This window comes from Panicum hallii, chromosome 3 (assembly GCF_002211085.1).
Source record: "Panicum hallii strain FIL2 chromosome 3, PHallii_v3.1, whole genome shotgun sequence".
NCBI lineage: Eukaryota > Viridiplantae > Streptophyta > Magnoliopsida > Poales > Poaceae > Panicum > Panicum hallii.
The window spans coordinates 4291774-4306328 of record NC_038044.1 but is presented as its reverse complement, the minus strand read 5'-3'; the positions used below and the strand labels follow the sequence as shown (position 1 = coordinate 4306328).

At 46.2% G+C, this 14555-nt stretch overlaps 4 protein-coding genes across 4 annotated transcripts; 2 read left to right on the top strand and 2 right to left on the bottom strand.

Annotated features, from left to right (window-relative positions):
• The first annotated feature begins 5 nt into the window (after positions 1 to 5).
• On the top strand, positions 6 to 1489 carry LOC112887892 (GDSL esterase/lipase At4g26790-like). The gene is made up of 3 exons (XM_025954179.1): positions 6 to 396; positions 504 to 993; positions 1233 to 1489. The coding sequence occupies exons 1-3, from the start codon at positions 25 to 27 to the stop codon at positions 1424 to 1426; spliced, it is 1056 nt and encodes a 351-aa protein (XP_025809964.1). The 5' UTR covers positions 6 to 24; the 3' UTR covers positions 1427 to 1489.
• A 359-nt stretch (positions 1490 to 1848) lies between these two features.
• On the bottom strand, positions 1849 to 6970 carry LOC112884808 (stromal 70 kDa heat shock-related protein, chloroplastic-like). Its single transcript, XM_025950386.1, has 8 exons — positions 6304 to 6970; positions 5311 to 5563; positions 4634 to 4713; positions 3802 to 3944; positions 3592 to 3690; positions 3285 to 3474; positions 2730 to 3128; positions 1849 to 2460 (listed from the first exon to the last, which is right to left on the bottom strand). Exons 1-8 carry the CDS (start codon positions 6847 to 6849, stop codon positions 2056 to 2058), a joined length of 2115 nt encoding a protein of 704 aa, XP_025806171.1. The 5' UTR covers positions 6850 to 6970; the 3' UTR covers positions 1849 to 2055.
• Positions 6971 to 7602: 632 nt separating this feature from the next.
• Positions 7603 to 12391, top strand: LOC112886773 (DNA polymerase alpha subunit B-like). The gene is made up of 16 exons (XM_025952761.1): positions 7603 to 7726; positions 7815 to 7890; positions 8708 to 8839; positions 8947 to 9316; positions 9387 to 9482; positions 9577 to 9656; positions 9753 to 9828; positions 9899 to 10075; positions 10353 to 10457; positions 10553 to 10648; positions 10734 to 10826; positions 11084 to 11125; positions 11215 to 11256; positions 11722 to 11852; positions 11939 to 12065; positions 12239 to 12391. Exons 1-16 carry the CDS (start codon positions 7636 to 7638, stop codon positions 12389 to 12391), a joined length of 1887 nt encoding a protein of 628 aa, XP_025808546.1. The 5' UTR covers positions 7603 to 7635.
• An 849-nt stretch (positions 12392 to 13240) lies between these two features.
• LOC112887032 (TLC domain-containing protein At5g14285-like) lies at positions 13241 to 14407 on the bottom strand. The gene has a single exon (XM_025953104.1). It carries the CDS (start codon positions 14190 to 14192, stop codon positions 13395 to 13397), a length of 798 nt encoding a protein of 265 aa, XP_025808889.1. The 5' UTR covers positions 14193 to 14407; the 3' UTR covers positions 13241 to 13394.
• Positions 14408 to 14555: the final 148 nt, after the last annotated feature.

Below are 14555 nucleotides of genomic sequence, written 5' to 3'. Positions count from 1 at the left end.
CCGAATCTAGAGCAACAACGGAAGATGTTCTCACAGTGTCTGCAGCTGCTGATACTGTTCGCGCACTTGTTACTGTCGCCCAGCGCGGCTTCCGGCGGCAAGGTGTCGGCGGTCATCGTGTTCGGGGACTCGACGGTCGACCCGGGCAACAACGACCACATCCTGACCGTAGTCAAGGGCGACTTCCCGCCGTACGGGCGCGACTTCGACGGCGGCGTCGCCACAGGCCGGTTTTCCAACGGCCGCCTCGTCACGGACTTCATCTCGGAGGGGTTCGGGCTGCCGTCGTCTGTGCCGGCCTACCTCGACACCAGCTGCACCATCGACCAGCTCGCCATGGGCGTAAGCTTTGCTTCTGCAGGCACTGGACTGGATGACTTGACCGCAGATATTTCCGTAAGCTAGCTGAATCTCTATCTTTGAAGTCTGAACTGAAAAGTGAAAATCATGATTTGTTGTGCACAAACTTGTAGGTTTTTAACATGTATCTCAATTCGTTTCAGAACGTAATCCCCGTGAGGCAGCAGCTGGATTACTTCAGGGAGTACAAGGAGAGGCTGGCGATCGCCAGGGGCGCGTCCGAGGCCGACGCGATCATCGCCGGCGCGCTCTACTACTTCAGCATCGGCAACAACGACATCGGCGTGAACTACTTCCTCCTGCCCCAGAGGCGCGCCCAGTTCAGCCCGCCGGAGTACGCCGCCTTCCTCGTCGGCATCGCCGGCGCAGCCGTCCGCGAGGTCTACCGGCTCGGCGGGCGCAAGATCCAGCTGGCGGGCATACTGCCGTTGGGGTGCGTTCCTGCCATGAGGACGGTGAACCTCCACCGGCCGGGCGAGTGCATGGAGGACTTCAACCAGTTCGCCTTGCTGTTCAACGCCGAGCTGCGCAAGGCCGCGAGCAAGCTCAGCGGCGAGCTTTCTGAAGCGCGTGTGGTCTATTCAGACATGTACAGCCTGGTGTCCACCATTATTGCGAACCCATGGAAATATGGTAAGTTATTTTTGTTTTCAGAAAGATGATTTTTTTGTGTTTTTTTTTCGTTTAGTTAGTTGGTATATATGCTGTTCATCTCATGTGTTAAAGGTTTGTGAAGCAGCCATTAATATTAGCTGTATGCTTACAACCAATATGTAATTTTTACATCCATCAGAGTATCAGTAATTCAGTATCCATAGGTAGGCGAAGTTTTGACAGCGTTTTCATGAAATGCCTTTCTTAATGATGACCAGGATTTGAGAATGTCGCGCGAGGTTGCTGTGGCACCGGACTCATCGAGGCGTCGTTCCTTTGCGTCTTGGACGAACCACTGACGTGTGAAGATACTGATAAGTATGTGTTCTTCGACTCGGTTCATCCAACGGAGAGGATATACAAGATGGAAGCGAGCCAAATGCTGAATACCTCGCTAGCAGCATTCCTGTGACATGCAATATGCTCTGCAACTTTAAGAAAAAAATGTAGATGGCTTTTTTATTGGAGACACGAAAGATTATGGGGACTTCTCCTATTGCTATCTTGTTTGGTGTGTGATGATCAGTGATTTGTGAGTTTGAGGATGATCTTGTAATACCTGTATAGTACTGTAACTCTCCAATCGCTGGATGTTCCTGAATTTCACTGTACAATGCGAATAAATTCAAATGGTGGAACGGGCAAACGTTCAGTTCTTTTAGCATGTTACTTGCAGAGGTGCCGCTCTCTTGGTCATTGCGAGTGTGGGGACGAAACAGTCGCTATGGTAGAAATATATGATAGCTTGTTATTTAGCACCAAATAACACTGTAGATAGGCAACCGATCAGGTCATGACTTTTATTGCAAGAAATGTGTTTCCAATGAGACACAATTTCCATCAAAACCTTTTGCCCTTCTGTCATCTTTATAGAGCATTCTGATAATCCCGAGTCAAAATCACAAGCAATGTATGCAAAAACACTATCCCTATCAGTTTCACACTAGATAGCCTATAGTACGTTTCAAAGGACAAAAAAGAGAAGATGCCACTCCCTGCTGCCACCACGCTCAACACATCGCCGGTTCTATCAATCACGCCTCAGTTGCTATCTGTGAAGTCCGCGTCAATGACATCCCCATCATTGGGTCCCTTCGCTGGTCCGGCACCAGGCGTAGGCCCAGCCTCAGCATCAGGAGTAGGTCCGGCTGCACCTGCACCAGGCTGGTTGTACATCGCCTGCCCAATCTGCATCACCTCCTGGTTCAAAGCAGCCATGGCGTCCTTCATGCTCTGTGTTGATCCACCAGAAATGGCATCTTTGAGCTCCTGGAGCTTCACATCCACCTTCTCTTTCACAGGAGCAGGGACTTTGTCACCAAGCTCCTTCAGTTGCTTCTCGGTCTGGTAGACCACGGAGTCCGCCTGGTTTTTGGTGTCAATGGCATCTCTCTTCTCTTTATCCTCCTTGGCAAACTTGTCAGCTTCTTCCACCATTCTCTCAACCTGCAAAGAGGTAATTGAAGGGTTCAGGCACTAATGTACACACTAATTTTTTTTAGTCAGTGGTACCATACTACTCTGCTACAGAATGGCAGAAATATAACAATGACTTCAGAGTTGCCAATGATACCACGAGATCAAAACAGCACCACATCATTGACATTAGAATAAAGAAAAACCTGGAAAATTTTATGTCTAACTACGAATACACCACAACAGCTCAATACAATTATCAGACAAAAGAATGCCTAAGCTGAAGATTTGTGCCATACCTCATCCTTCGGTAGCGTACTAGCGCCAGTGATGGTGATGTCCTGTTTCTTCCCAGTGCCCTTATCAATAGCTGCAACTGAGAGAATACCATTTGCATCGATATCAAACTTCACTTCAATTTGTGGCACACCACGAGGTGCAGGAGGGATTCCATCCAACCGGAAGCTTCCAAGAGACTTGTTGTCCCTGACAAACTCTCTTTCTCCCTGGAGAACATTAATCTCAACACTTGTCTGTCCATCTGCAGCTGTTGAGAATACCTCTGATTTTGAGGTGGGCAGTGTGGTATTCCTGGGGATAATCTTTGTCATGACTCCACCCAATGTCTCCAAACCAAGAGATAATGGAGTAACATCCAGAAGAACGACATCTTTCACATCTCCCGCCAAAACCCCACCCTGATGTTACAATGGATGCAGATATATTAAATGTGGCATACTGAATAAGTCAAAATGATGGTCTACTATGTAATGGCATGCATTATGCAGTTCTCTATAAATGCAGCTTTACAATCATGTGGAGAAGGAACATGAACTACGGATAAAGAAAACCACCTGCACAGCTGCCCCAAGAGAAACAACCTCATCAGGGTTTACTGTAACATTGGGATCCTTGTCGGTAAGCTTCCTCACAAGTTCTTGCACTGCAGGGATTCGGGTGGATCCACCCACAAGAATCACTTCATCAAGATCACTGACCGACAACTTGGCATCTCTCAAAGCATTATTAACAGGAGTTTTAAGCCTGTCAACAGAGACAGTGTCAGTGGAGCTTTTAAATAAAATGAGCATAAATACAAGATTTTACAGAAATAATTTTAAGGCACGGGACTAAAAATACTGACAGAATGTCCACAGTTACCTGTCGATAAGGTCTGAACATAGTTCCTCAAATTTGGCTCTGGAGAGGGTTGCCTCAATGTGTTTTGGCCCATCAGCAGTAGCAGTAATAAACGGCAAGCTGCATTTAAGGCGTTTCAGGAATAAGAAATTTCAAATGATGTAGATCAACAGCTGAGTGGAGAAGTTCAAGTTTAAACATCTTTGTAAATACAACTGAGAAGCAGCCTACCTAATGTTTGCCTGTGTCAGTGTTGACAGTTCCATCTTAGCTTTCTCTGCTGCCTCAGTAAGCCGCTGAAGGGCTTGTTTGTCCTTCAAAAGATCAATGCCTTCATCTTTCTTAAAGTTGCTAGCAAGCCAGTCTACTATTCTCTGCATAAGTCAAGGATAACATGATCAATATACTGGAGTGCTATCAACCTCCCAAAATTGCTGAACTTGTGTGGAAACAATTGTACTCATAATGACTGAAATTGGTTAGATACTTAGATTGGTTTCAAAATTCTATATGATCGATGTTTGAGGAAAAAATGCTAAGGCACTAAGCAGGAGGTCCAACCCTGCTCCACACATATGTACATTTTCCAGGCGCCAGAGTAAGGGCATGTTAAATATATTAAATGTGACATACTAAACATAAAAATTGGCATATCATGCATCCACGAGTTCCATGACCAATGTTCATCTTCCTCAACCTCCAGTTTGTCTCGGCAAAGCCTTCTAAACTGCTCGAGACAGGAAAACACCTAGCTAGGCATGACAATGCTGCTACGCCTAGCGCCCCTTTTTTAAGCATTGCATACGATTAGTACTGCACTACAATATTTTGATTTGCTCTTCCAGGTACTCAAATGGCATGTTTATGGATTATAAAATAGAAATCAGAAATCTAGATAGCATTTGCTACTCAGAGCTGTGTTACAAAAGGTAATGACCCAAATGTAAGACGAACAATTTCAGAGTAACATTAAAAACACAAAAGGGAACAAAATGGCATCGGTTGAGACAATTCTTCCAATGTACAATCTTCTAAAAAAAGAAAAGAAGAAAATTTGGCACACCTTATCAAAGTCATCACCGCCAAGATGTGTGTCACCTGATGTGGAAAGCACCTCAAACACACCATCTCCAACCTCCAGTACTGCAGGATGGTGTTGCTTTAGTTGTAATATGAGTATAAACATCTCAAAGAAAGCATTTAAAGTATAACAGTAAGACACTGGTAGAATGTCACTTTCATAAAGAAAAATATAAATGGAAAGTGATTTGACATGATTACAACATTTTCTGGTCAACAAGTTGTCAATTTGATTGCAGAAGCATGATTGACTTCCCCTGCCTTATATTTTTATCTTTGTAATAGTAACCTTATAACTAAATGTTTCTCTTTAAAAAGTAGTGTTTATCAAACACCGGGCTCCAATAGTTGAGCAACGTAAAATGACACTTAAGTTCCTGAACAGACCATTTAATACCTCATAGCTCAAACTGGGCAAAAATTGAGTAAAAGGAGAGCTAATGCTCATGGACAAACAATTTGAAACCTTACAGCTCAATCAGGGAAAAATGAAACAATGTTGAACAATTCATATAACTGAATAAATATTCAGCAAATATCCTGATTCAACCATAAGTGAAAGGTTTATCTCGATAAAATAAGATGATCATGATCCATGTGATTCAGAAGTAAAGCAACTATAATATAAGAGAGAAATCAACAGCTGAGAATCTTGCTTACCAGATACATCAAAGGTACCACCTCCCAAGTCAAACACTAGAATTGTTTCATTATTTTTCTTCTCGAAACCATAGGCCAATGATGCAGCAGTTGGTTCATTTATAATACGAAGAACTTCCAGCCCTGCAATACGGCCAGCATCTTTTGTTGCTGTCCTTTGTGAATCATTGAAGTATGCTGGGACTGTGACCACTGCTTTTGTAATTTTCTCATTAAGAAACTTAGAGGCATCATCCACCAATTTCCGCAAAACCTGATGCGGTAATAACCAAGATAAGTCAAAGTGTACAGCAAATAAAAGTAAAATGTTAAGTATCCCAAATATATTTGGCTGGTAGCTATTCAAAGTAAATATACATATGATAAGATACCATCTTCTATATACATTCAAAATTCAATCTTCCAGAACAGATATACAGAATACAAATAACTCGACTTCTTAACTGAAGCAGCAAATTTTCAAACAATCTCCGATGTTGATAGAAATCATATCACAATGCCATGGTTTCAGACAGGAATCAAAATACACTATGCCCAATTTGGTCCAAATCGTTTTCAGAATCCTGGAAAAATCCCCACCTTTGAAACAGGTGCAAACTCTCCAAAGGATTAGAGCTCCAGAGCATGTTAAGAATGCTAATATGGACTATTCAATTGCAAACTGAAAAGAAAATGTCTCTAACTTGAAACATGTTTCTGTGACTGAACACACCTTCTTATCTCAAATGTCACATATCCAGTGGCATGACAAACAAAATCCAGTGTGGTGTATCTTAACAAGCAATTCGACAGGTTTCCAAGAGCTATACTCTTTTAAAACTGATAACTTTTCCATATACCCACCAATTGACGAACAACAAACATAGCATCTTACAATATCCTCTTGCTCGAATATCTATATAATAAATCATACCACATTTACCCAGTTGCATCAAGAACAAACTTCAGTGAACATGCATATCCAGTAACTGAGGATTGAAGAGGTGTGTATACCTGTGCGGAAATCTCCTCTGCGGCGAACTGCTTTCCGATGGCGGGGCAGTCGAGCTTGACGTTGCCGTTCTCGTCCTTGACGACGCCGTAGGAGACCTGCTTGGCCTCGTCGTCGACCTCGGACATCTTGCGGCCGATGAACCTCTTGACGGAGAAGAAGGTGTTCTCGGGGTTGACGACGGCCTGGCGCTTGGCGATCTGGCCGACGAGGCGCTCCCCGGTCTTGGTGTAGGCGACGACGGAGGGCGTGGTGCGCGCGCCCTCGGCGTTGGTGACGACGGTGGGCTTGCCGCCCTCCATGGCGGCGACGGCGGAGTTGGTGGTGCCGAGGTCGATCCCCACCACCTTCTCGCAGGTGACCCGCAGCGCGGCGCCCCCGCGGGCCCCGCGGGCGGGCGCGCGCATCCGCACCGCCGCCAGCCGCCGGCCCACGAAGGGGGAGCTGGCTCCCCCGGGCCCGCCGCTGCTCCCCCGCCGGGAGAAGAGGAAGGGCGAGGCGCCGCCCGCGGCCGCCGCGCCGACCTGGGAGCAGGTGAAGGAGGCCATGGCGCGCGCGGGGGGAGGGAGCCCTAACCCTATCCGAAGAGGGGGAGCGGCGCGGAGACGGAGACGGTGGTGGAGCGGCGGAAGGGGGAGGAGGAGGCCGCGAGGGGATAAGAGGGGGAGGGGGAGGTGAGGAGAGGGGGGAGTTTATACCCGCGAGGGGCTGACGTGTGGGGCCGGGCGGGAGGTAGTTGGCGTACGGGTGGTGGCGGCGGCAGCCGTGGAAACCACCGCGCGAGGCGAGAGGGGTGGTGGCCGGGTGGGTTTTGAACAGCTGGGGTTTCCGTGGCGGCCGCTTGTGCACACGGGGGGTGGGTTGCGTCGCCGTCGCCGGTTTTGTCTGGGCTTGGGAGGAGCACGCTGGACAAGGGAAGCTAGGGTTCAAATGCTTCAAACGTTTGCGATGCTACTTTTTAAGCGGTGTCGTAACATCAAAGATTTTCTTTTTGGAAAGGTGTGTACACAAGCTGGTCGAAAAGAGAAAAACAACCAACACCTCCCCACCCATTATGACCTCGCCAAACCATGGCCCAAGTGCTTCCGACCCAATCTCAGACTAGCCCAAAAATATGAACTCTTGGTTCCTTCGTCCCAGGCCCAGTTTGCTCAAGCCCTGAAAGCCCAAACAAGAAACGGCCCACCCCACGCGCAAAGTCTTTCCCGCCATTTCGCCCCCCCATTTCCCGCCCATCCCGCCTCGCTCTGCCCCCAGATCCCTCGGCCCTCGCCTTCCTCTCTCCCCACCCCACGCCGCCCTCCACTACGCAGCGAGTGAACGGCGGCGGGGCGATGGAGGCAGAGATCCGCGCGGAGTTCGAGAGCAGCGGCTTCTCCATCGGGGGCGCCGGCCCCGAGGACGCCGCCCAGATCCTCCCCACGCGTAAGCACGCGCGCACGCCCCCACCTCCCCTCCTCTCTCCTTCTCCGGTCCTCGGTTGGCGTCGGTGCTCATGTGGTTTTGTTTGCAGTGATGAGCTACTGCATCAACTACAAGATGAGCCCGGCGGATCTCGTCTCCAACTGGGAGGTCTACTACCTCAACAGGTCAGCTCATTCCAGATGAGAGTGTTGCAAATAACATTAACTGTAGCGTCTTTTGCTGATGAAATAAGGCCAGCCATATTCCCGGTAGGTCATTTTAGTGCCGTGCGTGGGGAAGAGTGCTTCTTCTGTGAATTTGGGTATATAGAGGGCTAAAATCAATGGTAGCTTCTTTCACCGCTGAACCAAGTATATCATTTGTTCGGAGGTGCTAGTTCATTTTTGATAAGATGCTGCTTGTTCTGATAAGTTTTTGAAGAACCGTCATGACATGCCAATCCAGACACTTTTTATCATCTCAAGTGTCAGAGGAAAAAAGAATCCAAGACACACCTGTTAATTACTGGAGTCCTGAACCTTGTTTATCCTTTGGACTAGTTTGTAGCCCCTTACTAAACCAATATCAAGCTACGCTATTGCCACTAAGTGTCTGGATATTTTGTATAATAGTCTCGGTTCACTGTTTATTCTATTGGCTTGAGCGTAACGACCACTATAGAGATTGACTTAACTATTATCAAACTTTGCTGGTTTGTCTAGACATTAAGTCCTATCCATGTTTGTGTACCATTGAAATAATGCAGCTCATGTTGAATTTTTGCACATTTGTGTTAAGAGATTTCCCCCTGATGATTACGATACTAGGACCCATCTTTTTGCTGTTAGATTTTCTGAACTTCACCCTACTGTTACTGTTAGCTTTTCTGAACTTCACATCTTAAATGTTAGTTTGTTCCAAAATTTGTCATTATAAAGCAAATTTTCTTCTCGTTCTTTTAGATGATGCAGCTAAGGAAACTGAAAGGGCTAATTTATGCAGGCAATTGGATGGCTTAAAGCTCGAAAAGTCATATCTTGATGGTTTTCTTTCACACCTTCAAAATGAAGTTAAAGAGAGGCTAATAGAAGAAGAGGCCAACCTTCACATTTACTCCAGTAACGATGTTGACATGTTAGTTCCACATATCAGATTCACTTGTGTTCATGGTTGTCACGGAAGTACCTTTGTTTGCTATGTTACTGTCAAGGAAATACATAATGTAGAAGTGACCATTGCAGGCTCTTGAATAATTCACACGCAGATGAAGCAGCATTTCTTGACACACCAGGCTCTAAACAGGAAAAGCCGCCTGGAGAATCATCTAACACTGAGTTGACTCCGAAGACAAGCGATAGACCATCATCCAGCAGAGTAACCAAAACAAATGGTGATCGTATCACCCCTTTTGCAACTCGAGTAAATAAATTTACTCAACAGTATGTTCTTAATGCTGATAATGCGGCTAGCATGTCAAGCAAACATGAGGGTGAAACCACAGAAGATGAACTAATTAGAAGAATTCAACCAAGTCAAAGATGTTCCTTACAAGTTCAGCGCTCACAGCCTGAACCAGGCTGCAGGTTCATGTATGACAGAATGGAAGACAGAGTAAGGACACTGCTAATTTGTTTTCTTGATTGTGCTTAGCGGCTGCTCTTTGACTGCATTCTTTTTCCAGTTTAACTACTTGAAAGACCGGATACGAAAATCGGCAACCTTGTTTTCTGCATCTGGTTTATGTGGAGAACCTGCAGATGCTACCCTTGCTTCAGAGGTAACTGCAAGGCACCTTAGTTTTGCTCTGTTAACTACTTATCTCATCACCATCACTTTCCTTGGTAGCATATCTAATTATTTGCCCTCGGCAGGAGAAAATGTTCGCAGTCGGCATGGTAACCTGTGATGGGGAAGGTCGTCTGAATGAAAAATCTATCTTGCTACAGGGCAGGTGAGCGTGCTTCTTGGGGCCCATTCATGTGACGATCTTTGCTTTATCACCATTTTGTTATTTCTTTTGGCTAACTACACCAACATCTCTTTCTAGTGTTGAGCACTCAAGGGGAGAGCGTGTGCGCCTTGACTTGAAAGATCTCGATCACTTCTCTTTGTTTCCTGGGCAGGTAAGTGCGTACAGTTTTAATGCCATATACATTATCTACTGAATCAAGTTAAGACAAAGTTAAATAACAGGTGGTGGGTATTGAAGGCCACAATCCCAGTGGACACTGTTTCGTTGCATCAGAATTGATTGATTCGATACCAGTCTCTGTGGATGCTCAACTTCCTAGTGCTAAGAAACAATCTGTTGATAATGGAAGCCACCACCAAAATTCTGACGCTGGCACTCAGTCAAGAGCCTTGTCATCGGTTAGTTATTGTCTGGTCTTTGGGAAAAAATGCTGTACCAAACATATCTGTTTAACAAACAAATGTTGTTATTTCATCCAAGCTTAAGCTAGTATCAGTTCATTGTTCTTCTATTTTGTTTTTCCCTATGAATAAACTGTATGTTTATGTTTTCTTCATTTACTGCATTAATGTGCTCAGTGATAGGAGAGTAGGCCGCACATTAATAATTTAGATACCATTTGACCTTAGGATTTCGCAGTTATTGCTTATCTTTAAATAATTCGTGTTTCTATAGGTCATCGCGGCAGGTCCCTACACAACAACCGACAATCTGTTGTTTGAACCATTGCAAGAACTTCTTTCATATGCTTGTCGTAAGCAGCCTCAACTGCTCATATTGGTGAGTCCTTTTCGATCCTTTACATGAAACAATGCATGCATATTTGAAATGTTCTGCTACTGTACATACCGATCGATTCTCTCTCTCTTTTGCAGATGGGACCCTTTATTGACTCTGATCATCCTGATATAAAAAAGGGAACTGTTGACCAGTCCTTTCATGATATTTTCTATTCTGAAGTTCTGAGAAAGGTAGGTAAATGCTGATTTCTGAAGATGTTATGCTGGCACATTGTCAAATGCAAGAGTAATTCGTCTGTTATATACTTTTGTTCAGATTCAAGACTTTACCCAATATTTGGGGCACACTGTTCGTGTAATTCTCATTCCATCTGTGCGTGATGCTCACCATGACTTTGTTTTCCCTCAGGTTTGTAATTTTCCTTATTGAGGTTCAGATCTGATTTAACAATTATAAACATGTTGCTGTATCATTACATATTAACTAATATATGCATAGTTTGATGTAAATTTGGCTGAGAGATTTGCTTCATGTTTACTACAATCACCTAGGCTTGGTAGTTTGATACTATATGCAAGTGCATTGTGTTATTGTTATTTAAGCATTGTTAATGTTCTCAGCACATGCATCTCTAATGGTATATTTGTATTGTTGCTTACATGCAGCCTGCATTTGACTTGAATTTACCAGAAGATATCACACATCAGGTATATCCATTACTTTGTAGGATTGACCTTGTGAAGCATTTGATGATTATATCCTTTTGTTTAAAAAAAGGTTTGCATACATTGTGCAGATTTCTTCTCTGGCAAATCCAAGTTTATTCAGTTCTAACCAGGTACACTACTATATAAACAGATCTAACAGACTATGTTATACATGTAGTGGCTGGATGATGCAAAGTACATATTGCTGTCCTTTTTCTAATATCTAATAGTGATGCCTTTATTCCAGTTAAATTATTTTTGCTGTTCTGCTGTGAATTAATGTTTTTTGAAACATAGCCATTTAACATAAAAGAAAAATTGTATACTTATTGCAATCTTAATATGCTCATTTCCTGCATTTTCTATCTAGTTGTTGTGTTATCTATATGCTTGGGGATTCCTAGACCTGAATGCTGCTGCATAGTTCCTGTGTTTGCACATAAGATATTTACCACAATTTGGGAAGTTACTGGAAAATGCAGGTTTCTTAATACATGCCATGCATATTATGAACAAAATTCGTCTCATATGTTGTTATTAGAGTTTTTATCTTTAACTTTGTTCTTATCCAAAAATGTTTCTTTTCCACTTTCCAGATACATTTTGGCTGTTGTACGGTGGACATCCTGAAACAGATCAGTGGTGAGGAAATTTCTCGCAAGCCACCTGGTGGAAAGCCAGGCGACAGGATTGGGCGACTAGCAACGCACATATTAAAGCAACAAAGGTGACTCCATTTATTTATGCAGTTGTAGCACTAGGGATGAATTATGTTTGTAGTTTCAGAGTTCTGATGTTGGGCACTTCCTGCAGCTACTATCCTCTATATCCTCCTGCTGCTGGTGTGCCATTGGACTTCGCACTTGCTAAGGAAGCCCTGGAGATCTCATCGACTCCAGATGTTCTCCTCCTTCCTTCCGATCTTGCTCCATTTGTGAAGGTAATTACAAGTTTATGACTGGTAATACATTTTATTGAAAAATTTAATGTGCATATATTTGAGTTTTGACCATCTGAGAGAACATTGCTGAAAACTGTAGATTCATGTCTGTTGTTTCTGAGCTACTTTCTCTGATTTCAAATGAAGTGATGCTGAGCACATTTTGTCTGCAGGTGCTCTCCCTTGGGGAAGGCAACGACGATCAGAAACAGTTTATTTGCTTGAACCCTGGGAGGTTGGCAAAGGGTATTGGTGGGGGCACATTTGTGGAGCTTTACTACAATGAGGACACCAGCAGGACGAACGCCTCCATCATCCGTATATAGCATATCACCTGACATGAAAAGAGGCTGATTCTTCTGGGCAAAATGTACCAAAGGCTTGTGTTCTTGTTTGCCACCAGTGCCACCCAACACTCCAATAGGAAGGATTGAAGTGCTCAGATGTATTTTTGTGGCAAACATTCTTGGTGACATGTAAATTTTGCATGGAAAGCCATCTCGGCGTGTCATGGCTTAGCGCATGGTGGCATTTCTGCTGTAACCAAGTACTGACTAGAAGATTGACATTATTGTCAACTAACAACTGATCTGACCATTTCTCGGTTTTGCCGTCCTATTGTATATCAGGAACTTAGGCATGCTGACGCCCTTTGTGTAATGTTGCCTTGTTCGGTCCGAGATTGGCAGTTTTCTATCCCCGTAGTGTTGGGTGTGTGACGAAACGAAATGTGGATCCAGTGTCAGGTCTAAGAGGGCCGCTTATTTTATGGACCTGGTTTTTCTTTCTTTTCTGGTAGAGCTTGTCTTCTGGTTCAACGAAAAAGGCATAACGGGGTTGCTCATATGCAGACATTTTCTGTTTCAGAACAAATGCCATGTGCAGTGCTGGTGTCGCTCCTATGCCTTTTTGAGGGGGGAAAGCAAAAAAAGGATGAACTTTGGAAATAGGTTGTCTTTTGTGACTGGTTACTAACCTAAGAGTGGCCTATGTCTTTTAGAACCTATTATGAAATACAGTAACAATTTATATAAGTGGTTTTTTTCACTCTGGTTCCTATATTGTGGAATCAGACATCAGTGCTCGGATTTGAGCCAGTACGAATTAGAATTTTGCTCGTGTCAATTCTGATGTCGATTGTTCTGCGAAATTTATATGTTCTGAACAGATTGTGTGAATTTACTTGTCTCATTCAAAGATCCGAAGAGCAATCCTCTTCCAAGTTAACAAAATACTACACGATGACAACATCCAATCCAACCAATGGAAACATGAATTGTTTTGGCCCTGAACAGCAAAATGAATGACTGGAAATGCTCCAGAACTTGGTCATTGCTGCTTGCTGCTCCTCAGCTGCTTGCTTTCCTTCCTCTCCCTGAAGTATGCCAGCCACAGGTTGCCCACCCACAGGATGCTCACCGCTATCCCGGCGCCGATCACCACCGTCCACGACGCCCACGCCCACGCCGGCACGCGGCCGCCTCCGCCGTCGGACTCGTAGAAGAACCTCACCATCCTCACGAACCACGCCGGGCCGAGCGCGGCCCTCGCGGCCGTGTACGCCGCGTAGAACGGCGGCGACAGCGCGGCGTGCACCCGGGCGGCCAGCGGCGAGTCGAGGCGCCGCATGCCCGCCAGCGTCCACACGTTCTGCGCGGCGCTGGTGGCCTCCGCGAGCACCTCGAGCGGCAGCAGCGCGCCCGCGCCGGCCCCCGCGGCGTGGCGGCAGGTGGCCAGGACGTAGAGCGTGGCGAGGTGGTGCGCGACGAAGAGGGCCTCGCCGGGGAGGAAGAGGAGGTAGTGCGCCAGGTCCACGGCGAAGTAGGCCGTGCTGAAGTCGAGGACCAGGTCGTCGGCGGCCGCGTTGGGCGCCGCCAGGAGCGCTGGGAGGCTGCCGCCGGCGGCGCGATGGCGGGACAGCACGGCGCGGAGGGCGAGCAGCGCCGCGGGGGTGCCGTGGAAGAGCGAGGTGAAGCAGCTGGCGGCCTCGGCGCGGTGCCGCGGTCCCCAGCCGCGGAAGACGATGAAGAAGCCGACGAGGTAGATGGACGCGAACATCGCCAGGAACGGCAGGAACATGGACTCCGCGCCCGCGCGCGGCGTGGCGGTGATGGCGTGCACCTCCATGCGAACCGACCGCGCGCTCAGGTGCTAGTGCGCGCCGCTGGCTCGCGAGGAGAGGACGACCCACGAAGAAGACGCTGGCAGATAGCTACAACCTCATCGATCGCAATGGTGGAAGAAAGGTTGGATGCTGCTTGCTTGTGGAACTGGGAGGCAGGCCGCGGATGAGCCGTGGCCGCCGCATCCGTCGTCTTGCGCGCTCGTGGCGTGACGCCGGGGTTGGCGTAGCGTGGCTGTGACTGTGAGGCGATGAGCTCTCGCTTCCTTGCGTGGCTATAGTTTCAGCTGGCCAGGCCGCCAGGGCGCTCCGAGGGGCAAAAACAAAAAACAAAAAAAAACAAACGCGCACGCACACAACAACAACAG

Bases quoted from the DNA above. Each gene is read 5' to 3' on its own strand.
- LOC112887892 (XM_025954179.1), top strand. From the start codon at position 25: ATGTTCTCACAGTGTCTGCAGCTGCTGATACTGTTCGCGCACTTGTTA. The intron at 397-503 runs GTAAGCTAGCTG...AATTCGTTTCAG, and splicing joins ACTTGACCGCAGATATTTCC to AACGTAATCCCCGTGAGGCA. The intron at 994-1,232 runs GTAAGTTATTTT...AATGATGACCAG, and splicing joins TGCGAACCCATGGAAATATG to GATTTGAGAATGTCGCGCGA.
- LOC112884808 (XM_025950386.1), bottom strand. From the start codon at position 6,849: ATGGCCTCCTTCACCTGCTCCCAGGTCGGCGCGGCGGCCGCGGGCGGC. The intron at 5,564-6,303 runs GTATACACACCT...TTACCGCATCAG, and splicing joins CAGAGGAGATTTCCGCACAG to GTTTTGCGGAAATTGGTGGA. The intron at 4,714-5,310 runs GTAAGCAAGATT...ACCATCCTGCAG, and splicing joins TGGTACCTTTGATGTATCTG to TACTGGAGGTTGGAGATGGT.
- LOC112886773 (XM_025952761.1), top strand. From the start codon at position 7,636: ATGGAGGCAGAGATCCGCGCGGAGTTCGAGAGCAGCGGCTTCTCCATC. The intron at 9,829-9,898 runs GTAAGTGCGTAC...GTTAAATAACAG, and splicing joins TCTCTTTGTTTCCTGGGCAG to GTGGTGGGTATTGAAGGCCA. The intron at 10,649-10,733 runs GTAGGTAAATGC...ACTTTTGTTCAG, and splicing joins ATTCTGAAGTTCTGAGAAAG to ATTCAAGACTTTACCCAATA.
- LOC112887032 (XM_025953104.1), bottom strand. From the start codon at position 14,192: ATGGAGGTGCACGCCATCACCGCCACGCCGCGCGCGGGCGCGGAGTCC.